The sequence below is a fragment of the Drosophila albomicans genome, chromosome 3 (assembly GCF_009650485.2).
Source record: "Drosophila albomicans strain 15112-1751.03 chromosome 3, ASM965048v2, whole genome shotgun sequence".
Classification (NCBI taxonomy): domain Eukaryota; kingdom Metazoa; phylum Arthropoda; class Insecta; order Diptera; family Drosophilidae; genus Drosophila; species Drosophila albomicans.
In genome coordinates, this window is record NC_047629.2 from 34,695,381 (window position 1) to 34,719,588 (window position 24,208).

At 41.2% G+C, this 24,208-nt stretch overlaps 4 protein-coding genes and 1 long non-coding RNA gene across 8 annotated transcripts in view; 3 read left to right on the forward strand and 2 right to left on the reverse strand.

Moving 5' to 3' along the window:
- LOC117567606 (uncharacterized) overlaps positions 1-19,566 on the forward strand; it is a 40,339-nt gene extending 20,773 nt beyond the window's left edge. For all 3 annotated transcript variants that reach the window (XM_034247694.2, XM_034247693.2, XM_052003629.1), the window contains one exon: positions 18,673-19,566. In XM_034247694.2, coding sequence (XP_034103585.1) covers positions 18,673-19,448 — 776 coding nt within the window. In that variant the 3' untranslated portion in view covers positions 19,449-19,566. The remainder of the gene's footprint in view (positions 1-18,672) is intronic.
- Positions 8,720-13,077, reverse strand: LOC117567604 (uncharacterized). The gene is made up of 2 exons (XM_034247692.2): positions 10,347-13,077; positions 8,720-10,287 (listed from the first exon to the last, which is right to left on the reverse strand). The coding sequence occupies exons 1-2, from the start codon at positions 12,847-12,849 to the stop codon at positions 9,746-9,748; spliced, it is 3,045 nt and encodes a 1,014-aa protein (XP_034103583.1). The 5' UTR covers positions 12,850-13,077; the 3' UTR covers positions 8,720-9,745.
- On the reverse strand, positions 14,700-17,747 carry LOC127565429 (uncharacterized). 2 transcript variants are annotated; one of them, XR_007954718.1, is made up of 3 exons: positions 16,879-17,747; positions 15,659-16,797; positions 14,700-15,588 (listed from the first exon to the last, which is right to left on the reverse strand). It is a non-coding gene; the product is annotated as an uncharacterized LOC127565429 (long non-coding RNA). The 2 variants fall into 2 exon arrangements; XR_007954719.1 differs by having other exon boundaries at positions 14,703-15,588; positions 15,659-16,359; positions 16,879-17,746.
- Positions 19,567-20,331: 765 nt separating the features above from the next.
- On the forward strand, positions 20,332-22,545 carry LOC117569488 (uncharacterized). The gene is made up of 5 exons (XM_034250669.2): positions 20,332-20,617; positions 20,698-21,448; positions 21,507-21,751; positions 21,809-21,983; positions 22,044-22,545. Exons 1-5 carry the CDS (start codon positions 20,552-20,554, stop codon positions 22,532-22,534), a joined length of 1,728 nt encoding a protein of 575 aa, XP_034106560.1. The 5' UTR covers positions 20,332-20,551; the 3' UTR covers positions 22,535-22,545.
- A 97-nt stretch (positions 22,546-22,642) lies between these two features.
- LOC117569486 (phosducin-like protein) lies at positions 22,643-24,204 on the forward strand. Its single transcript, XM_034250666.2, has one exon. It carries the CDS (start codon positions 22,743-22,745, stop codon positions 23,574-23,576), a length of 834 nt encoding a protein of 277 aa, XP_034106557.1. The 5' UTR covers positions 22,643-22,742; the 3' UTR covers positions 23,577-24,204.
- The last annotated feature ends 4 nt before the right edge of the window (positions 24,205-24,208 follow it).

Sequence of the window (24,208 nt, forward strand, 5' to 3'; positions counted from 1 at the left end):
GCGTATACTTAATAACCACTCGTACGACTACATTGCGTATACGCGATGTGATCGCACTTATTTACGTGATAATGGGCATGGGAAGACAAAGCGGGTTGAATGTACTTACCTCATTCAATAAAACTTCAAATCACAATTTTGTTTATCGATATACATACATGTTTATCGGTGTGTTAGTTTTTTATCGAAATGAGGAGTAATTTAATAATTTAGATAATCAAATCTTTAATTCCAATCTAGTCTAAACTACACATTGCATTGATATCGATAAAAAAAAAGTTATCGTTTAAAAATATCCCTTTTATCGATATCTTATATCGATAAATATATATGTAATTCAAATGTTTGTGCTAATGCAAACGAAAAATCCCAAATATGAAACAGTTATCGATCAAAAATAACAAAGTTATCGATATCATATATCGATAAACATAATTGTGATACAAATATTATTGCTTTGCAAAACTTTACGTAGTTATCGATATTTTAATTGTGATACAAATATTATTGCTGTGCAAATCAAACATCACGAATAATTATCGATCATGTGTTAACAAGCCATCATATATCGATAAATGAAAATGTGCTAAATCCTATATTGAGATAGCTCTCCCAATTTCCGCCAATTAGACATGCTAGTATTTAATACTTAACTGCTAATTAAAGCTAACAAAAAGCCCGACTAATCAACAAGAAGAAAACAAATGCCATCAACTAAAAGCAACGTTTGTGGGGGTTTAATCAAAAATCAGAAATTGAATTCAAGAACAGCTTTCACAATGACGACAATAAGCCCGTTTTGTTCTTTTGCGCGTGTCTGCGATGCAATGTGCCAAGCACAAACAAAAAAAGGTAAATGGAAAAGGGGGAGAAGAGGAAGTGCATGGCAGTTAGGCAACTAAAACATCAACAAACAAACAAAGTAGTAAAGCAAAGTCTGCGGGCAGAAGAAGTTACACAGTGAATGGAACAAAAACAGAACACAAACTAAAAGCGAACGAAGCAACGACGATGATTAAGTTGAAGCTGACGATGTTGTTGATGATGACGATGATGAAGATGATGGTGTTGGCAATGCTTGTGATGATAATGATGATGATGATAATGATGAGTCACAATTAGACACGGCAGCAAAACTAATGCAAATAAATTGAAATTTGAACGTTATTTATTTGCATTTGCGAGCTGTGAGTAGTGCGAATAGAATGGCTTCAAATGAGTCTTGTGACTTGAATACAACTTAAAGCCCAAACAAAAGCATTTCCACAAATATTTCACAGCTTGATAAATAAACAACAGCATTGTCCGTTTGTCTCACTGCCTCACTGTCTCTGTCTGCTATTTGCTTAGCCAATTGCCAAATAATTGTCGAGCTAGAAATAGAACTCCAGCATTGGACTTATGCTACTGCTGCTGCTGCTGCTATCATAATTTGTCTCTAGCTCTGACTCTAATTATAAATTATAAGGCAATTAGCTAATAAATTCTGAGCAGCAATGATTAGGGCCACACAGACAAATGCAATTCGCCTGTTATCTGGCCCCTTTGGACCTTTTGTTTGTCAGCTAAAAGCAAACATAACATTTCCAGTTACTTAAAGCTGCAGTCAAGTGGCCCAGTTTGGACCAAACAAGACAACATTCATCGAAGAGTCTCACTCCCTCTCAAGTGCTCAGTGCTGTGTTTGCCCAGTTCGAGGCTCGATTACATTGCAAATTTGTGTTAATTAATTAAAATTGCTTTGTACTGCCTCAAACTAAACAAAAGAATCCGATTCTTCTTGCCATTGCTCTTGGCTGTTGGCTCTGACACAACTCAATTGGTTTAGACAATTGCTCTGCTTTCTGTGTGTGTTGTGTTGTGCTGTGTTGTTTTGTGTTGTATTGACTTCGATTAGGGTTTTGTTAACAGGCGCATCACATGCAGGCAGTTACAGAGACAAGAGCACCAAAGCACTTAAAAGCGGGTCAGCATGTGAATGAACGATATTCACTTGCATTCGTCAAGATAACCAACTTGGCAACTGATAACTGAACACAATACAAAAGCGCACTTCAACAATTTCTAATGGGCAAGTCAATAAAAACACAAAAGGCAAAAGGGAAGCACATGTAATTAGAGCAAGCTGTTAACATAGCTAATAGTAATGTTAAACAAAGTAGTTAAATCCGCTGAGAGTTTATTTGTTTTTAAATAAATCATTTCAGCTATTTAGGGAACTTTTTTGTTAAGCAAAACAAAACTTTTATATTTAAAGCATTTCATTTAAAATTAAAGTAATGAATATTTGTATTACACAATATGACATTTTCTAAAAACATATAAATTAAAGAAAAATAATGAAAGGAACAAAATAAAAAAGGATTATATTGAATTAAGACTAGTATTTTAAAGTTGCTGTTGCTAACTTCCAATGCCAATGTTATTCATTGCGAGCAGTCTCTAATGTTAAATAAAGTAGTTGAGGACGAAGAGAAATTAGTTGTTTGTTAAACAAAACTACATACATTTTATATTTAGAGCATTTTATTTGAAATGAAATGAAAATGAAGTAAATTAATGTTACAAAATGAAGGTATAATCTAATTTTATATAATCTATTTAAATATAAATTAAAGAAAAATAACCCAAGGAACTGAATAAATATGTAAGAAAGTTACCGTCGAGTGTGCTCGACTGTGAGATACGCGCTACCCATTATGAATAAGAGCAAAACAGTTCGATATTAATTTTAAAATATACCAATGATTATATTTGGTATATCAATATAGTACTACATTCAAAATATACCATAGAGTGCATAATATACCAGATTATCAGCCAAAGCTACTAAGACTCCCAATAAGTAAGAGTTTGCCTATACAAAAGTATTTCTTAAATCATTTTTACAATTTTTAACTGACCGTAATTAATTTTCAGGAGTCAAAAAAAGTATGATTAACATTTCAAAGTTGCTGTTGCTAACATTTAATGCTAATGTTATTCATTGCGAGCACTCTTTAAAGCACTATCCACTATCTTAAAGATAGTTTCGGCAAAGTTTGCTTGCCAAGTGCGATCTAAGTTGTTTTATTTGTACCTTACTCACACTCGCAAGCAAACACACTATAACAATTCATCAATCAAATGTCTGCTAGTTGCTGCTGCTGTTGCTGCTGCTGCACTGTAATCTGTCAACTTGCAACATGGCTTGACTCACGTTCGCCTCCACGTCGGGCAACAACAACAACAACTACAACAAAAAACCACTGGCAACTTTTCGGGCCTTGGCAACCGTCCAGAGTCCATGTTATCAACCAAACCCCACTTAGCACTTCTCACGTTTTTCTTCTTTTTTTTGCGTTTAGCTTTAATGCTATTCGCCTACGTAGATCTCTCTCCATGCTAACTATAAATATATTTATATAGGCCGCAATTATCGTAAACTTGATGTCGCACATTTAAATAAACTTGAATTGAGTTTTTCACTTTGCTTTTTATTTTGTTAATTCTTATTTAAATTGCTGACAAACAACAATAACAGGTATGCATGTCTCTTTATGAGTTTATGTATTTATCAAGCTGTAGTACGTCACTCATACGCAACGTAGTACGTATTGTCTGCGGTGTCACAGTGCGTATGAGTGACGTTATTCGGTTCATGGCTGTTTAATTTCCTTTTAATGAGTTGTTTATCTTATGTGGTAGCTGCTCTTCTTCTTCTTCCGTTCGTCGTTGTTGTTGTTGTTTGTTGTCGGTTGCTGTTGCTGTTGCCGGGATTGTTGTTTGTTGCTGCAGCTGTCATTGTTGCGGGCGTCGCATCGTTGTCATTTAACTGATTTGCCTGCGTCTTTATAATTGCTTCCCTTTTTGGTAGTTTTATTTTTTCGCATTTTCAATTTAAGCCTTTGGGCAATTGCGCGAAATTCATTTAATTTTAAAAACTCACAAAAGATATTCCACTTTAACAATGCTAATTTAGTAGCTGTAACGTCTGAGTAACTTAATATTGCTGTTTCATCAGTAATTTACTTTAATGTTCATTAAAGTTAATAAGGAAATTAATGCTTGGACTAAACACGAACCATTTTAAATTAAAATTGTTTAAGACTTAAAATACGTGGAAACAGATTTTGTAGTAATTTAATTATTTAATCTGAAATCAGTTTTATTTTTTTGCTTTGCAAATTTTAATATCATTTTTTATAAGAGTATTTGAAAATTAATTTCCTAGAATATTTTCGCTTTCATTATGCTTGACACTAATTAATAATTTATTTATATTTCAATTAAAAACACTTATTAATGGTGATTTTTCGCGAGAGTACATTATGAACAGCGAAAAAGTCATTAAACTTTTGCGTTGCCATTAATTCCAACTGAGCTGCTCGCAAATAAAACGGCAAAATTGTTAATTAAATTAGGCATTGATTAAATTTGCAAGTAATTAACATTTAGCACAACGCAAGCTGCCGCTGCCGTTGCCGCTGCCGTTGCCGCTGCCGCAGTTTATTAAAGCGCAAATTGCAATGGCAATGGACAATGCAACATCATGAGACTTTCACCCAACTTCCCTTCCCTTGCTCAGCTCAGTATTAAGCTGCTTTACATAGAATTGACGTCAATAGATGTGTTACTTGTTTATCAAATGTTGCTTTTTTCACAGCATGCCACAAATTTAAACAGCTTATATATAAGCAGATAAATATATGAATAGATTTGTAGCTACATTGTAGACATTATTAGTAAATGCAAATATTATTTGTTATTCTCCCGATTTGTGGCGGCGAAATTCGCAAAAATATGCTAAATGAATCGAAAAACCCCCTCCCCAAAATGCCCAAAAATAAATCGAAAAAGAGGAGAAGAGGAGAAGGAGGAGATGAACGCTTAGTCAATGGCAAATTAGCGGCAGTAACTAAAACTCTGTGTTCCCATTTCGGTATTGCTAATATCCGTAACGGGCCAATAACTAAAACGGGCAAAGGCAAAAGCCAGTGGCGTTGTAGCTGGAGGGGGGAGGAATGAAAGAGGAAATGTGGTTGGTTCGTTTAGCTAACCAATGTCGACATGATGCTTCAGTTTATAAGCCACAAAACGTGTTGGATTTGTTTCAATGGCGCTAATTGCTTAATTGAAACTGTTTTTGCATTGCATTTACTCCGTTTGCCACAAAAACCTCACACACTCCCCCCCTCGAAGCCACTTCACTGCCTTGCTTAACCGCCACGCCCTCTGAACGCCTCCGCCTGTTGTGCCATTCATAGCAAAATGTCAATTAGTATTTGCCTGCTAAAAGCCAAAAAATCGACAATACACCAAATTAGCTGCCTCGCATGACATACAAACACACACACACACATATACGCACACACACATACAAATTATACACACACTTGTTTGCCTCGGCACACCCCCTGCGAATTCCAGCACATGTCACGCTGTCGTATACGTAATATACGTTTTGATTAGCATTACGCATACGCCACGTTGAGCATTCGATATTTCAAATGCATTACGAAAAATTGTTCCATTTTAATTGCAAATTTGTAAACATCATCATAATTGGCCAAGGGGCAAGCGTTGCAGTTGCACTTGCCACTGCCACTGCCATTGCCACACTGCAACGATGATGTTGCAGCATATTTTAATAATTGATGCGCGCTATATTTTTAATTAGTTAAATGCGCGTTTAATTAGCTTTATAAATTATGCACATGCAGCGGTTAGTTGCCAGCTGCGCCCAGCTTCAATTTGTGTTCCTCTTCTTTTTTTTACAATGTATTTTTTTCTACTTTTTATTTGCAATATTATTTACTGACTTTTGCAGTTTTTCGTGCGTGTTTATTTTGACTTTTGAATTATTTTTTACGATTATTTTGTTTGTTTAACATGCCGTTGGGCGACATGATTCTTTTTTCCCCAGTTATGATTTATTTATGCATATTTTGTATTGGCATATTTTTTAACATTCTCTTTGTTTACTTGATTATTTATTTGTTTGTCTTTTCGCTGTCGGCGGAAATGAACTGCGATTTTTATTTATTAATCGTTGCATGATTTATGGATAAATAATTGTAATGCTTTTTACATACAAACGTTCAACGCAACGATGAGCTGTCAGCGGCGGTTTTAAATTACGTTATGAGGTGGGGGCGAGGAATTTAACTGTTTGCGAATGGCAAGTAAAATAAATTAATTGACAACTGAAAATATGAAATTAAAATGCACTAGATATTTTACTGACTAGTGTCATTATTTATTAATGAAAGTGCATATTATAATTTTTTAATAACCTTAACAAACTTGCCCGGATTCATTACGCGTTTCCTTTTTTTTTAACTTTTGTAAATACAAAGATTATTTTAAAAAATCATATAATAATATAAATCTAAACCATTTTTTGATGTACGACAATTAATTTATTTTTTCACACAAATTTTATTTTTCGCAATTATTTAGAGCATTTAAGACGTTATTTACTCATTGCAAATACTTAAAAAAATATAATTGCATTTTATGAAGTAGCTTTTTAACCCTGTTCGCTTAAACTGCAATTTTTCAATAGAAAACTTAAAAAAAAAATGTATACAAATTTTGTAGGAGAAAAAAATCCATTTTTTATGTGTTATTATAATTTTCTGTTATTCATTGTGTACTTTTTATAATTAACAGAAACTTGTCATTTACATTAAAACCTTTAAAATAATGATCAAACCTTAATAACTCATACGCACCGTTAGCAATTCAAATAATTTAAAAGACTACGCGCGGGCTTCAACAGAGTTGCCAAATCATTCGCAGACTAAGTGGCTCTCACAGCAGCTGCCCAAGCGGCTCACAAAGCGAGAGAGAGAAAGAGAGCGAGAAAGAACGAGCAAAGAAAACAAAACAAAACAAAACAAGAAGCGACGCGCTATTAAATACACATGTATATGGGAGACGCCAACAGACAACAACAAGAACAACAATATCAGTGTGAGCGGCAGCAAGAACTTTAACAAGAGCAGCAGCAACGGAAACAACAACAACAACAACAACCACAATGAGCAAACACGTTCCACAGTTTGACGACGCCGCATGTTAACGACCGCACAAAGAATGCAGCAAGCAGAGCGCGCAGAAGAGCAAAAGCGACTTGGCAAACACAAACAAATAAACAGCTACAGCTAAAAGAGAGCCGCAAACTGAGAGAGCGAGAGAGGGAGAAACGAGAGAGAGCGAACACGCAAGAACTTTTGCTGGCTGGTAAATTATATTGGCGACAAAAGCCAAGCGTCGCTGTCGCTGTTTGCTGCTGCTGTCGCTGTCGCTGCCGACGCTGACGTCAGCGTCGTCGCTGCGTGTGGCTTTTATGGCTAGTTTTAAAATTAACCACAGCTGCAAAAACACAAAAAGTAAAAGAAAACGAAAAGCGCAAAAGCAAAGAAGCAAAGAAGCGACACAGCAAGTCGACGCCGACGACAAAACGAAATTCAATTAAAAGGCAACAGCATAAAAGTGTGAAAATGCTGACAGAGCCCAAAACACATACAAAAAAAAGGGCTGCGGCTGAGACTGAGACTGCGGCTTTGGTTAGCGATCAGCGCAGACACAACACACACACACAAGCACACAGACAGCGCTCACACACGCGCAGCGTTGCTTGCCTTTGTTGACTGTACAACGGGGCGTATACTTGTTTTTTTCGGCATGCTTGCTTTCTACAGCCGTCAGCCAAATAATGTGTATACGTCGTTTATTTTTTTTTCGTCTTTCTTTCTTATTTGTATTTGTTGTGCGCTTTTTGTACGCTTTCTACACCAACAGCGAAGCGCAGCAACAACAACAGTAACAATAAAAGTCGCCACACTTAATTTGCATATTTTTGCACAACAAAAATCGCCAACTGTCCGCTTTGTGTGTGTGTGTATGTGTGTGTTGCTGTTGTCTGCATGTTAGCTGTCACGTTGACTATCTTTTTGGCTATTGTACTTCACACACACACACATACACTGAGAGACATGTGGTGCCGCTGCACCACGTCGTATGCGTAATATTGCATTGCAAACCAAAAATTGTTCATGTTCTTTCTTCTTTCTGTCCATTTTTTTGCTTAGCTGCGGTTTTTATTCGATTTGGTTTGTTTTTTCGCTGATTTCATGCTTTTGTCTGACGCTCGCTTTTGTTTACAAACGATACGCTGTTCCGCCAGAGTGTCAAAAAAAATAAATAAATATAAATATGATATAGCTAAATAAAGTGCCATAGTGTCGCGCTGCAGACGATAAGGAATGAGTAATAAATTATGTCGAAAATCAACTCGTATAGATCAAAATAGAGTGAACAAAAATGTTCATAAAACTTTGATTAACTCAATGGGAAAAAGTGGTTGGTGAATGAGATCATCGTTAATTGCTGTAGCATAAATTCAATTCATAACTTTATCAGTTAATATTTCAGCCAAAGCTCTCGCTTTGATTCCAGCTCTCCGAACTAGATCCTTTCGCAAATTCCTGTTCGTTCTCTTTTTTTGTAATTTGCGCTCTTGCAATTTATCATCCCCTTTTTGAGCAGCCAAAAGCCTACCCTCATTTATGACAAAACTATGCTGAATTTTTGCCGTCGCAATATGTCAAACTCACCCCCCCTTAATGTCTGATCCCAAAATCCAAGGCAGCTGCTAGACACACCCCTGGATGGGAGAGAGAGAGAGAGGGTTGATTTCGATATGGGCCGCAGTAATTGCATAGTTATAGTATTTAGATTATAAAATAAATGTATTTTCATTGGACTTGGCCTTAATGCTAATGCTAAATACGATTTATAAGTATAAATGCGCGTTCGACTTAAATCATTAAGAAATGCTACGCTTCCGTTTTCTTTTCTTGTTCGCCAAATGAATTTGCTGCGTAGTTCTTTGTTGTTGTTGTCTTTTTGCTTAGCTTAAGATTCGAGAAATCATATTGAGAATAGAACTCACACTCTAAAATAAATATATATGTATGTGTGTATGTGTGTGTGTGTGTGGGAGTGTGTGCGTATGAGTGTGTGGTGAGCTGCGTTGAGTGAGTTCTTAAAAGTATAATATTTATAATTATGCATAATTAAGCATAATTTGGAATTGAGTATGCGTAATGTTGATCAGGTTTACACATAGCACATTAAATTGCATAATTCATGACTGGCAATTTAATAATTGTTACATTTTCAATTGAAATCAATTACAATTTTGTAGAAGTACAGTTGTGCTTAAGGATAACCTTGCGATATCCTTTTCTTTCTATTACATGCTTCAAATTGAACTTATTAATATTCACAATATTACATTTATCAAATGCTTTGTGTGTACAATATAATTATAAACTTTTTCTTTGCAGTCTCTTTTAGTGTTTTTCTTTCGTTTCGCTTTTTTGTTTCCGTATGAATAATGCTTTTAAAACGTAGTCTTTTCTGTTCGTTAAAGTTAATTAAATGCAAATGCAAAAAAAAGTAATTAATTATGCTTAATGCTTGTTCATTCAAAAATTAATCGGTATCTATACCGATTTATATAGTATAATCTATACATTTATATAGAGAGAATACTTAATCCCTGCAAAATTGAAAATCTTATATAGAAAATGAAATCTTCTGCTGGTCTGCGAGGTTCATCCTAGGCTACAGAATTTCAAGTACAGCGGCAACTTAAGCTAATGAGTAAGAAATTTGTATTGGATTGGATTTGATTGAATAGTTAATTGAAGTGAATTGAATTGGCTTTCGTAATTGGTCTCGATAAGTCTTTTTAGATTTCCGCCTGCTGGCCAACGACCGTGAAATAGCTGGTTATCTTGCGATTAGTCTTCGTCTTTCCACTGCTCGACACGGCGTCCGATGTGGAGCCGCTCTGACGTGCATTCTCCTTCTCCGGCGTGATCTCCTCATCGTCATCTGGCTTAGCGGGCTCCACTTGCATCGACACCGTCACCGACACCTGTGCCATGCCCACGCTCGTCTCTCTGCCTGCACCAGCATCCGCAGCCAGCTCTGTAATATTCACTTTGCCCTCGGCGTTCACTTCCTTTGATTCCTCGGCAATTTCGGGCAACGTGCTCAGACTGCGCTTGAGTTCATCCAATAGTTTCTCCTGCTCGGCAATTTTCTCCTGCAATTTCTCCCGACGCGGACGACGTGTCTCCGGTTTTGCCTTGACCTCCTCAGTCGCTGGCTCCTCCACCTTTGGCTCACTTGAAGCCTTGCCGCCATGCTCGCGTTGCTGATGACGCTGCAGATTGACGCGCGAAGAGTAACCACGTTGACAGGCATTGCAGCTGAAGGGTTTCTCACCTAAAAGATGTTGAAGATTAGAAAGAGTCAGGGAAACTATCAAAGATTGCAGCACTTACCCGTATGTCGACGCATGTGAACGCGCATATCGATCTTGCGGGAGAAACGTTTGTCGCAGAGCTCGCATTGAATGGGCTTATCGCCCAGATGGGTGCGTCGATGAACGACGAGATTCTGGCGAGCACGAAACGCTTTGCCGCACAGATCGCAGCTGTAGGGCTTCTCTCCCGTGTGGACACGCACATGAATGGCCAGATCAGAGCTACGCACGAATCCCTTGCCACAGCGATCGCACTTGTAGCGTCGATCGTTCTTGTGGTGACGCATATGCAGTGACATATCCTGCTTGGTAGCCAGCGGGCGATCGCAGAGCTCACACTTGAATGCCTTTTCGGTGCGATGGCGCAACTGATGCTCGGCCAGACGCATCTTCAAGCGAAACGCGCGTCCACACTCGCCACAGACGTGCGGCTTCTCGCCCGTGTGGAGACGCAGATGATCCTGCAGCCGGGAGAAACGTTGAAAGGTCTTGCTGCAGAAATTGCAGGTGTGTATGGTGCCGCCATTGCGCTGCGATTCCTCCGATGATTCACGCTTAATCGATGGCGTGCCATGACTGTCGTCTGTGGAGCTATTGTGAGGTGTCTCCACATCCGAATCGCTGTCTTTATCATCTTCTTCATCGTCGTCCCCGTCTTCGTCATCTTCTTCGTCCTTCACATCGACGACATAGTCGACAAAAGCACGTGACTTGCGCGGACGTCGCGGCTCCAATTCCTCTTTGATCTCTGGCTGCAACTCGTTCGCTAGCTTTTCCAGCTGATTTTCTGGCTGTTTCTCGGACTGCTTTTCCTGCTGCTCTTCTTGTTTCTCTTCCTGCTTCTCTTCCTGCTTCTCCTCCTGATTCTTTTCCTGATTCTCTTCCTGCTTCTCTTCCTTTTCCGGTGTCTTCTCTGGCTGCACGGCCTTTTGCACCTTGCGTCCTCGCTTGCGTTTGCTTTCCGGCTGCTCTTCCTCCACTTCCTCCTCTGGCTTTGGTTGCTCTTTCTTCTTGCGCTTGCGTCCGCGCTGTTTGCCCACCGAGGGCAACTTGATGATCATTTTGTTAACCTTAGGATTGCGCTCTGCCGCTATCTCCGCCACCATGGCGGATATCATTGCGAGATCATCTTTGTCCGCTGCCTCCTTCTCGGGCGGCGGCGTCTCCGGCAGCTCCAGTGGTTGCAATGAGCTGCCCACTTCGCATGGTATGCTCACCATGGGTTCGCTAGGCTCACGTTTCGGCACCAACAGCTTGAAGATGCCATGCTCCTTGCCCAGATGCAGTTGCAGCTCCTTGCTTAGCTTGAACTGCTCACTGCAGCTGGCGCAGCGCAGTTGCTGCTTGGACGTCTCCTCCGTTAGCCAAAGTTGAGCACAACACTTCAAGTCGGTCAATTTGATGTCATCGTTGAGTTCCAATGGCGGCTCCAGCTTTATTTGCTCCGCAGCTGACGGTGTGGCTTTAACCTGCTGATTGTGGGTTTTGTGCCAATGCTGGGAGAGGGACTCGGCATCGCCGTAGAGCAGCGAGCAGCTGACGCAGCTAAAAATGAAGCGATACGCCTTCTCATCCGCGTGTATTTGGGCGATTACGATGGGTGTGGGAACAGCAGCAGGAGAGGGAACAGCAGGTGTAATAGAAGTTTGAACAGCAGCTGCAGTAGGAGTGGGCGCAGCTCCTGTACTAGGAGTGGGAACAACAGCTGTAGGAGGAGTGGGAACAGCAGATGTACTAGGAGTGGGAACAACAGCTGTGGCAGGTGATGGAATAATTGCCGCAATTGTGGAGAGAACAGTTACAGGAGAGGGCACAGCACCTGTGGTGGGAACAGTTACTGCAGCTGGAAAGGGAACAGCTACAGGGACGGGAATAGTTGAGGCAGCAGGAACAGTATCAGCGACAGCGACGCTTGCGCCGACGCTGACGCAGGCGCTGTTTGTGTTTTTGCGTTTGTTTTTATTTCGCTGATTTTTGTTGTTGTTTTTATTTGTGCTGCCGGGTGGCCGCCCACGCGGCTTTCGCGTCGCTGGCTGCGGCGCCTGCTGCTGCTTCTGTAGTTGTTGCTGTTGTTGTAGCTGTTGTTTTTGTTTGTGTTTTTGTTCTTGCTGCTGCTGCTGCTTTTGTTTCTGCTGCGTCGCAGTCGCAGTCACGTCTTTACCGTTACTGACCTGCGACTTTGCAGCTGCGGCAGCGGCCTTCAAATCATCCAAGCGTATGCGCTGCGCTTCCAACTCAGCCTCATCCTCACTGTCAATTTGCAGCACAACATCATCGTCGTCGGCATCACCGAGCAAAATGTCGTCTTCTTCTTCAATATCTAGTTCAGACTCAGAGTCCTCATCGGATTCGTCCGTGTCGTCTGTTGCGCAGCGCAGCGACGCAGCTGCGGCTACTCCATTATGCTGTGCCTTTTTTGTTGTTGCTGCGCCGTTGCTGCCTCTGCTGCGGCTGCTTGTGTTTGTGCTGCTGCTGCCTAGCTTAAGCATTGTCGGCATCGGCACATTTGTCATTTTTAGCATGTCACACACTGCGGCCAATTTGTTGTATTCGTTTTGTGTAAATTAATTGCAGCTTTTTTTCGTTTTAAATATAATTATAATTATTGTTGCTTTGGGAGCACAAACTACGCGCACCACTTAGACTACTACAACAAAACTAAATCCACTGACGCCGCTGGCAGATTTTTTTAATGCTCTTGCGCGCTCTCTCTCTCTGTCACACGCACACTCTCCCTCAGTCTCTCGCGCTGTGACTCTTTTGTTCTTTGAGCGTGCTAGTATTGCCAGAGTGCGTTCGTGTGAACTTGGTTCACCAACTAGTGCTGCCAGATGTCAACAAATGAGATCATTATTGCCAGACCTGTTGAGATCTTTACAGTGTGCGACTGGGTGGCAACGTAACAACAAAGTAACGCGCCGTTAACAGAATCGTGCAAAATGTGATCGAACTGCTGATTGAAAAGTTGTTAACAGTTTCGCGCCTTATCGCTAATCGATATGTGTTGGCTGATGATCTGCTGATTTGGTTGATAATCTAAATGTAAACAGTTTTAAACGTGCTGCAGCTGATGTTTTTGACGCGCCTAATGCGATTTTGATAGATATCTGACTGCTGCTCAGCCTTTTTTTGGCAAGCAAACCAAAGGCATTTTGCTTATGCGACTCACGCGCTCAATTGACACGTTTTAAGTGCGGCCTCCAGTGCATCATATTATTTTTTTCGCTTTGCGCGTCTCTTGCTGTTCTTGCTCTTTCTATGCTACTTCGTGGCTAACCGTTATGCCTCCCCGCAAAACACACACAAAAACACATATACATATAAAATAACGGCCTATGTGGTGGAAACGTTTTCGCTACTGTTTTTTCCGTTTTTTTTTATTTATCAAACTTACGCCATGTGTACATTGTTTGGCCGCATTTCGTTACGGCGGGCAACATGTGCAAAAGTCAATTTGAAAATTGCCGCACTGCCAGCCACAGCAGTGCCGAGAACCCCCGTTCCTCGCTCTTCGCTTCCGGCGCCCACTCAAAGCGACGCCCCAATACTCTAAACTGGCTGCTGGCAACTGGTACTTTGTGGTCCACTTTTCATTGTACTGCCGGCGCCGTCGTTGACGCTGCCACCGCCTCCGTCTCTGCCTCTCCGCCTACGCTGCCATTGAAGCCACACGCACATAAACAACATGCGACGCAACCCCCACATGCCTCCTCCTCCTGCTTCTCTAGCTCTACACTAGGCGCCCGCCTATTGTTGCAAGTTGTTTATATTGTTTTTAATAACATTCAACGCCGTGGCAACATGTGCATTGTGCATTGCATAAATTACGCTGACGTTTTTGCCCATGCGGCAAATATACTTATTTAAGTTAAATGAACAGCCAAATAATATACATTTAGCTAATAGTTGGCCCACGTATACGTCCGTAATTAATTGCATGTCTAATAGTGGCAAACAATCAACATTAAGCTGCAAGTTTAGCATAACGTCAAATTCACAATACATATGTATGTATATAAGTATACATACTATATATGTATATGTATGAGGATATCCTCATAAAAATTGCGTTCAATAAATATAGAAATTAATGTCTTTAATAAAATTCACCCAAAAAATATATATAGTATGTATATAATATGTAACTTTTTTAAACTGCAGCCTTTTTTTGGCTTTAAACCTGGTATTTCTTAAAATTATCACAAGATAACCTCAAAGGTAAAAGTTTAACAATTCCCCAATTAAGAACTTTACATATGTACATATATGTTTAGACTTTCAACTTTAAACAAGAAATAGTAAATAGTTGAGGTAAGGCCAAAGAGTTAAGCTTGGAAACACAATAACACAATTATTTATTATAATTTAAATATTAACCAACAACTTAAATTTTTATTTGGTATACAATTTTTGACAAATTTTGTATTCGCCTCTTTCAGTTATTACATTTTAAGAAACTAAATAAAACATTCAAGTATATACCATTAAAATTTCTATTAAGATACTCAACTTTGAGTTTGTTGACCTGGCCACCTTCAGGGGATTTCCTCACTACGACTTCCTTACCTAATCTATCATATGTATCCTTAATAGAGACATCTAGTTAATTAGAGGTTACCTGGCAGCTCATCTGCTTTGTTATCATTCATACGGCAAATGATAATCGCTGTTACCTTTTCGAAATAGCTAACAAAATATTAAGAACATTAGGTAGCTAAATATTTGGTCATTGTTATCATAAAGTTAAATTAAGTTTTCGTTTTCGTGTTCGTTTTCCTCTTCCTGGGTTTTCTCATTTTTCGCCGAACGCAGGAACGAAGAACGCTTTGTGCGGGAGTTAGACGAGTGTCTTTATGGCGAAATGCGAAATGTGAAATAAAGGCACGGGAAATGAAATATTTGCGAACAAATAGACACACTTATTACATTTTCGTCCTGGCAGCAGCATCAGCTTCTGCTGCCAGTTTCTATTCGTGTTCTTGTTCCTGTTCCTGTTGTTGTTAATATTGTTGTTGGATGCTTTTGGCGCGTGTTCGCCTCGACTTCAGTCCCCAACACAATGTCTTCATGTTCATCTCTTCTCTGTTTTGTCCCTTTTTATTGTTGTTGTGCCTTTAACTGACATGCCGCAATTTTTCTTCATTTTTTGCCTGCCCCACACGAACACACGAACATCGCCGGCAGCATCCTGGCAGGCCCTAAGATCCCCGAGATGGATGGGTTACTTTCCCAATAATTTAGCAGTTAGTTTTAATGCGCTACTACGGAAACAAACAAACAGCAGCAATGTTATGACTTGACAACTAGTGAGTTAAATTAACGAATACTTACGACAGCTGACAAGTTGAGTGAGCGAACTTGACGTGATGTCAAGGGACTTTGCCGTTTTGGGAAAGAGCATTCTCTAGTCGTTTAGCATGTGCCGGAATACATTTTTCATGTTTCCATCGTCGAAACACATTGCAATTTGGCCATAACATGCGTTTTGGGTAGACTCTTAAAAATATTTGCATGTCCTCGTACCTGAAACAAGTTTAATTAGTTAAGCGACCACAGCTCAACGAACCCTTGCTCTGCAGACGCATTAAACAGTGCGGCGGCTTTGCGATCCTTTGACATGGCTCAGACTCCAAAGGGTGGAGGCATAGGTCGCAGTTAACGTCTCCAGACACATTGCCTGACAACCACAACTTCAAATCTAAAGTTTCCAGCATTGTTTTTCCTCTTTCGGAGATAGGTAACTCCTGGCAGTAGTCATCATAATGTTTCAAGGCCGCTCCCCGTTTTGGGAGCCACATACATTGGGGAGAAATTTAAACGGCAATTTGGTGCCGTGTTTACCAACCCCAAGGACACAGCACAAAGGACGAGCATCCCAAAAACTGTGGCCTGTGGAGTTTTCTTTTTGCTTCATCTCCTTCAGCAGGTTGGGGGCAGACGGTAGACGGCAGTAGGTAGACGGGAGCAGGCATCAACTGCTTACGTGCCTGGCAAGCATCAGAGACCGAAGACATCCTTCCGTATAACTGAGTCTCCCCTCGAATATTTGTTATACCCGGCAAAAGGGTATAACGGTTTTATAAAACTCGATAATTAAAATTAAAGTAAATATCATACGAAATATTAATAACTTCTTCATAAACAACAACAATTGATTATCATTAAAGTCAGTTTCTAATGTGCAAGCTAAAGTGGTAGTTAATTATCGCTCGATTAAATTTACAGTCCACATAAAACCAATCAATTTTTTGTGACTGCCTCTGATTTAACAGCATGATAAACAATATTTTTATGTGAAGTATTAAAACCAGTCCTGTGCTTCAGTTGTTTATCACTTGTTTTTAATTTGAAAAAAAGATTTCTTTTATTTCGGCGCTGTCCAGTAAATATTTGCTTGAGGCGTAGACTGTTGTTAAAGCTGTTGCTATCTACTATCATGTAAAGGTCTTGAACCTTGAGCTGGCAGCTGACTAAAATATCATACTCGTTATTATATTCAAATCTTAATCGTAGTCATAGTTACCTGGTATTTCACAGTCGCATACACTTACCTTTAGTGTGCTTGTTATTCTTGAACTGCTGCTGCTGCTTTTGCTGCTTACTGCTGGCGGGCATGTCGCCATCGTCCTGGGCACGTCATTTTTTGGCCGCCATCGTTTGCTTTCCTTTCTGCCGTTGCTTCGTATATTTTTTTTGTTGGTCGCTTCGGTGGTTTTGGCGCTCAAATCCAATGCCAGGCATTTTTGTCCGACCCGGGCACAGGCCCCAACATAAAGTGTGTTTAACTTTTTCGTGAACGCCCCAATATCCTTGGCCTGCCTTAGGTTATGCTTCTTGTTGTTGCCACTAAGCTCCCGCTGCTTCCAGCTTCATTGCCAGCTCCAGCTCCAGCTCCAGTTCAGCTTGTAGTCGTTGCCCTTGTTTGTTGTCGTAGTTGTAATATTTTTGGCATCCTCCCATGACCTTTAGCATATTGACTAGTGAGGCTTTCGGTGTCCATTTTGCTTTTGGCTTATCACTTGCGGCGCATACTTTATGCTCCACGCACTTACACAGCATTCTCCCCTTCGCTCCTTCCCCATTGTGTCCGTGTCGTCGTCGCTCTTTTCATATTCCTTTTACTGCTGCACTTCATTTTATTGTGGTGCTAAGCTGCGCTTGGGGAATTGAAATGCGTATGTCCTTTTGGGGGCTTATGGCCGCGCAGACAGTTCATCAAATGATGCTGCTAAGTGGCACGCCTCTTCTCTCATAATTTAATATTCAATTCAACGCTCCAAGCAGTTGTTTATATTTAATTCGTCTTTAACCTAAGACAGCCATCGCTTTAAGCTGACTACGATAACTGTCAGATTATCGATAAACCCTGCCTCTCACTCTGTTAACATTATGCAAAGCGAAAGTGTTGCCAGCCTGTCGAGAAAACAAGTTGTCTGCTAGCTCATTCTACAGCAATTAACAAAAGTCAATTGAAAATTACATAAAAGCTTAAGTCTTTGCTTAGCTGTTTGCTTAACAAAGTCAAAGCCGTATCTACATATGGTTAAACAATACAGCTTAGCCCCACCTCTTTCCCCGTACTACTCTGACAAATGACAATGAGTTTCCATTTTGTCTACCGCCCCCAGACAAAAAAAAGTGTAGCCAGTGTGCATCATCAATTTAATTTCGTAAGCTTACAAAGCGTTGCATAAAAAATGAAGGTCCGTTCGTTCATGTGGGTGTGAAAACGCTCCTGGTGCCGCCCCCGGGCGCCCGCACTGAATTTAAATCCATACACAAAAGGGTGTGAAACGAAGCGTTCACCATTTTCGTATGTTCATTCTCAACAAAGACCACGCAGCATGCGGCTAATCTTGAAAATCGTGTTGCACGTCTCTAAAACGCTTGCCGCATCAACAGTTTTTCCACTGACTCACCTCACAGCGCACAGGGTGTGCCACTTGGGGGACCTTGGGCACAGGGTATTTCCCCTTCCCAGTTCAGTTTGCTACTAGCCAATTGCAATAAAAATTTTGTTGCCTACTTTTAAGGGTTGGACGCAGCTTGCACATTTCCGGCGCACCGGGCGGAAGTTTTAGTGGCTTTTAACAAAACGTTGCGACATTTGAGCATAAAAATTTCATTAATGTGCGCCACACAACCCCCAAAACTAGAGGTAGCAATAGAGAATGGGGAGCTTTTTTTTGCCTGTTATCCCAAAGGTACAAGAGAGAATTGATTTGGTAATTTCAATTGTTTTTGCCCATTTTACTGGGGAGTGTTAGACAACATTGTACAGCTACTTTTAAAGTGCATGCAATTCCATTAAGCTGATTACAATTTGTACTTTTGCTTCATTGTAGATCGTGCGAATCACAGCGATGCCACCATCGAAGTCTGTCGTCATTGTCCGCCGGATTACGAGGCCGAATCGCTGCCCTCGTACACAATTGTCTCTGGTCTGCCAACCTATGATGATGCACTCGAGGAGTTCCGCAAGGCAGGCATTATCCTAACTCCAGCTATTGTGCCCGTCATTAAGATCTTTGAGCATGTGAACAACGAAGCCGGCGGCGCTAAGGAACCAGCTGTGGCCTACAGTCTGGTGGAGACGACACCAGCAGCAGCTGCCGCCATTGCAAATGGTGATGCCAATGCGGACAACATTTCGCTGACCTCCATCACCTGCAATTGTGGTGGCGGTGGCACCTCGCCCACCACCTCGCTGCCCAGCTACAGTGCAGCGACAGCGGCTGCCATGGCCTCGCAGATCATTGAGCTGTCGCCGGAGCATCTGGCCTCGCTCTCCCAGAAGCGCCTTTCGCTGCAGATCTCATTCAACAATTCGCTGCGTCGTCGCTCTCGCTCTACGCTGCGTAATCATTTGCTGCGCTCGCGCGCTGTGGGGAACACTGTTGGTCTGGGACCAATTGAGCCAACAAACCTTGCTGCCCCAACAGCAGCAGCAACAACAACAACGGCAGCAGCTGGTGTGGCATCGAGTGCTGCTCCTGCGAGCCGAGATTGTCATGTGCTACCGCCCATACATCGATCCTCGTCGACGCTGTCGCTGTCCAATGAACGACAACTGCTGGATCAGCGCTTGAGGCATTTGCATCATCGCGGCTCCTTGTACTGAGGACTCACGTTCCAAATGCAATTTCCTCAAATTTCAATTACTTAACTGTTAGTTATAAGCGACATCAACAAAAACAACACAAACTGCTCTATACCATAATAAAGTGTTTATGTAAATGTTCAAACTTTCAATTTGCAACTTCTTGAAGCATTTCAACGCCCGAAAGTAGGCAACAGTTTTGACATAGGGAGAGATAAAGAAAGACGGAAAGGGAGAAATATGTTCCCAGTTACAATCTCTTGGCTATTTCGCTTAGTTCGACACTTTCTTAATTTGGGGACAGATTTCAGTCTCTAAAATTGCATTACAATATTTCATCTTTTAGACAGCACATGTCGCATATGTTAACAATTTCGCCAAGTTGCAAATGCTCCTAATTGGGTTAGTTTTCAACGTGAAGAAGGCCTTTGAAATTGCACTGAAAGTTGACTTTCGAAAAGGGGTCTAACTAAAGTTTCGAATACTTTACAGTTGAGAAGGGGTTCAATAAAATTGTGTTCTCTTTTCATATTTCTCCGCTGATTTCGCTGATTTTCTTAATGCATTTATTTTAGGTAATTTTTCATAAAGAAAATATAAAAAAAAAAAAACATTTAGTAAACAATCATAGTTTCTCGTTATTGAATCATTGAAGGCGATTAAAGTTCTGGATGTAAAAAAATTAAACAACTTTAAGACAATTGTCATTTATTGAATTAGTAATACATTTCTGTTTTCAAATATTTCAATGAAATAAATGGTTTTATTTTTTAAATCGTTTAATAATATACATCGGAAAATCCGTCTGCAAATTAAAAACCGTTTAATTTCGATTATGCTATTTTTACTAATGAGGAAGCATGTCGAAATTTTCACAACTTAGCATTAAAAGGTGCATTGAAAACACTCTAGATTTTCCTATTGTAGTTATACTGTTCTGAATTTCACATTCGCCTCCGTGCAAAGGAATTTGGGAAATGATTGCGAAATCGCAATTGGGAACTGACGAAATAACAACATGAAAACTTTTGGGTTGCCACTCGTCATGGCAACGAAGTTGTCCGCTTGTTTATGAACTCCTCGCCGGCGGCATTGTTGTCGTCGCCCTGAGTTTGTTGCAAACGATGAGCGGAACAACACGCACTGGATTGGTGCCCACGCCAAAGCGGCATATCAAATATGTGAAAAAGGTAAGTGATGAATGAGGATGGAGGATGCCATTATTAGAAAACTCTCTGGAAGCAGCTAATCCAGCTTGGTTTGCCCGCAGCGCAAGCATCTTTATGCGGATGATACGCGTATGCCGTTGAAATTTGAGGCGACTCCAATGCCGCTCTCGCTGCGTCCCTTTGGTGGTCTGTTTAATCCCTTTGCCAAGGGCTGCTCGGTGCTGTGCAATCATCCGGCACCGTCAGGCGTCAAGGATGTCATCAATCAGCTGAAGACATCGCTGGCTATCGAGGGCAAAAGCCCCGTGCAAACGGGCGCAAAAGATAAGCAGCAACAACGTGAGGAGCAACTGCAACCACATGAGGCAGACAACATACCAGAGGATCTATTCCGACGCTATGCGGAAACCGACTCTCGACCAATGACACCCACGCCCACAGTCACGAGCATTCATACGAGAACGAGTGCTGGCTCCTTTTATCGTCGCTGCATTACTCCTGAGTGGGGCAAGCATGAGAACATCCAACGCAAGAAAATAATCTTGGATCTGCGACGTTCGCACTCGCAGGAGACGCTCTACTGGAAGCCCAGCTCAGAGCTGACGCAAAGTGGCATCGATGAGGGTAAAAAACCCAAGAGCGCCGGAGCCAACGAGGAGAAAAAACCGCGTCGTCAGCAATCCAACGAACAGCGGCCCAAATCCTCGCTGGCCACCGCTAATTTGACATCCAGCATGGATCCACATGCCGATCTGGAGGCAAAGGCGCCCAAAACATGCATCAATGAGCATGACATGAGCGACGAGGATGCCCGCCGCGGAAAGAAACGCAAGAAGCTCAAGCCCGCAACAGGTGAGTGGAAAAGAAGCACTAGAAGATTAGCTAGCAATAATCCCTTATTCCCATGTAGCCACCACTACTTTCCATTTGAGTGAGGATCCGGAAACACAGGTGGCTGCTCTGGGACCCGATTCTCTAAACGCTAGCACGCGTCCCAGCTTGATACCCAATGCCATCAGTTTGCTGCCCAAGGATAAGCGCGAGACGGAAAGGGAGCCCATTCTCCTCAAGGGAAGCTTTCTCACTGAGGAAGCATTTCAGGCGCTGAAAACAGATCTCACCGTGGACCTCATCGAAAACACCTTTGGTCGCTACGTAAGCATCAAAGTGATTAACTTTTCTTCTTATGTATTTCCTTGACTGTTTCTACAGCTGAATCGCGCGCTGCGTGAAGCCATCAAGTATATGCCCAAAACTGTGGTGCAGAGCAAGCCTGTCGAGGAGCCAGATAAAACAACGTCTAGCAGCTCGAGCTCCAAGATGCCACGCAAGTTCTCCAAGTCAGCTACGCGCTTCGATGTACCCATGGATCTCTCCATGCTCAAGAGTTTGTATCGCAATTAAATGTCGCATAACGACTGCAATTTAAGCCTCTAAATCTTCACAGACATGACACCCTGGAATTATCTGAGCAAATATGTGTGGGTGTCGCAGCAGCGCAAGCAACTCTACAAGCGTGTGTTCCTCAAGTACTTGAGTCGCTGTGAGGAGCCAGAGAGCGAATTGGCTCTGGGCAACGATGAAGTGCCGCTTGTGGAGTACAAGGAACGCACTATGGTGTGGCGCAGCTTGCCTCAGGCACTGGAGGATGTCCTGGAGTTCCATGGCACCGCTACCAATGTGCAGAATACGCTCAGCCACTTGGGCTACGAGACAGACGTTTGTGGCGAATTAGATTTTCGTGTCTGGTGTGGCATTGTTTCTTTTGCAGAGCGTTTGGCACTAACAAATGCTGCTTGCAGCGACGATGACTCTTGCGATGAGCTCGAAAAGTCTGATTTCAATAGCATGGAACAGTTGATAGAACAGTTCGAAGTTCCCGAAATGTTGCGTGAAATCTTTCGAATTATACGTATTACACATAAAATTAAATTTTGAAATGTGCGCGTACGATAACACTCACACTTGAAAACTTATCGATAGCACACTGCTTTTTGCCATTCACCCAAAGACGTAAATGCACCAAACAGCTGTTGCGCCCCTATGCTAAAAGTATCGATACGCTTGTATACCTCACGCAGCGAGTCTTGTTTGCATTTTGATAAAAGAAAAAATTTGCTCTAATTAAATTAAAAAATTCTGTTAAATGGCGACGCTTGAAGATAAATTATTGGGTGAAAAACTGCAGTACTACTGCAGCAGCAGCGAGGAAGAGGATAATGGGGACGATGGCGATGACGACGGCGCTGGCAGCTCCCGCAAAGGAGGCGGCGGGGGACTGACAATCAATACCGATCGAAATGCAGCACCCGCAGGAGGATTTATTTCGCAGGGCTCAACGAATACGGGTCCCAAAGGTGTGGTCAAGGATTGGCAGCGTTACAAGCAATTGGAAACGGAGAAACGCGAAGAGACCGAACGTCAGCGTATGGAGCTAGCCAAAAAGCTGAGTATGAACGCAACCACATCTGCCGAGGATGAGGAACGCAAGCGTCAAGAAGAGCTCGATGCGGAGTTCGCGGAACTGATGAGTGAGGATTTTCTACAGCAATATCAGAAGCAACGCATGGCTGAAATGTTGCGACAAACGGGGCACAATCAGCAGTTTGGTAAGGTGGAACAACTGTCCACACACGAGGAGTTTCTCTCTTGCGTGGAGAAGGAGAGCAAGCACACCACCATTATCATTCATATCTATGAGCGTGGCCAGTCCGCCTGCTCCACGCTCAACAACTGCCTGGACACCTTAGCCAGCGAATATCCGTCCATTAAGTTTGCCAAAATCTGCAGCTCTGTGGCTGGGATGAGTCGTGATTTCCGCACCAAAGGACTGCCCGCTTTGTTGGTCTATAAAGCGCAGGCGTTGATCGGCAACTTTGTGCGTCTAACCGATGATCTGAGCGATGACTTCTATGCCTCCGATGTAGAAAGTTTCCTCATCGAGAATGGCATCATAGTGGATAAGGCCTTGTACAACTAAACACAAATATTATATAGAATATAATATAGTATAAGCTGACCAAAAGATGTGTTCCCTCACAAGTCTCAAAATTTCAATTCGTTTTGCAATTTAGTTATTTATTTTTCCCATTCAGTAATTACTTACAATATATGTATGATTCTCTTGAAATCTTGTATACAGTTTTACTTCTTTCTTTCATTTATTTTTTTATATGTGCAACTTTTGCTATTAATGAGAAAAGAAATTATACAGAGAGAATGTCAATTTATTTTCTTTTTTATACACATTCGATATACATACATATATATATTTAAAAAAAAAAGTGAAAAGCCAATTTGTTTTGTTTAAAAATATTTGAAAAATGTATTCGAAATGCCTTCGCAGCATGAATGAATGAATGGATTACAATCTCTATATATGGAACAGATGCTGGTTATTCCTTTCGCATCTTAATCATAATCATAATATACAACATAAGATTTATAATATATTTATTTTTTGTTTGTTTAAGGGCTAATGAATGTACTTCACTCGAAATCGTACTATGTAAGATTTATACATATACAATATATATGTAGTATATATATATATACCTATCAATATATTTATATTTCTATATAGCTTATAGCCTAACATAAACGGGCAATATA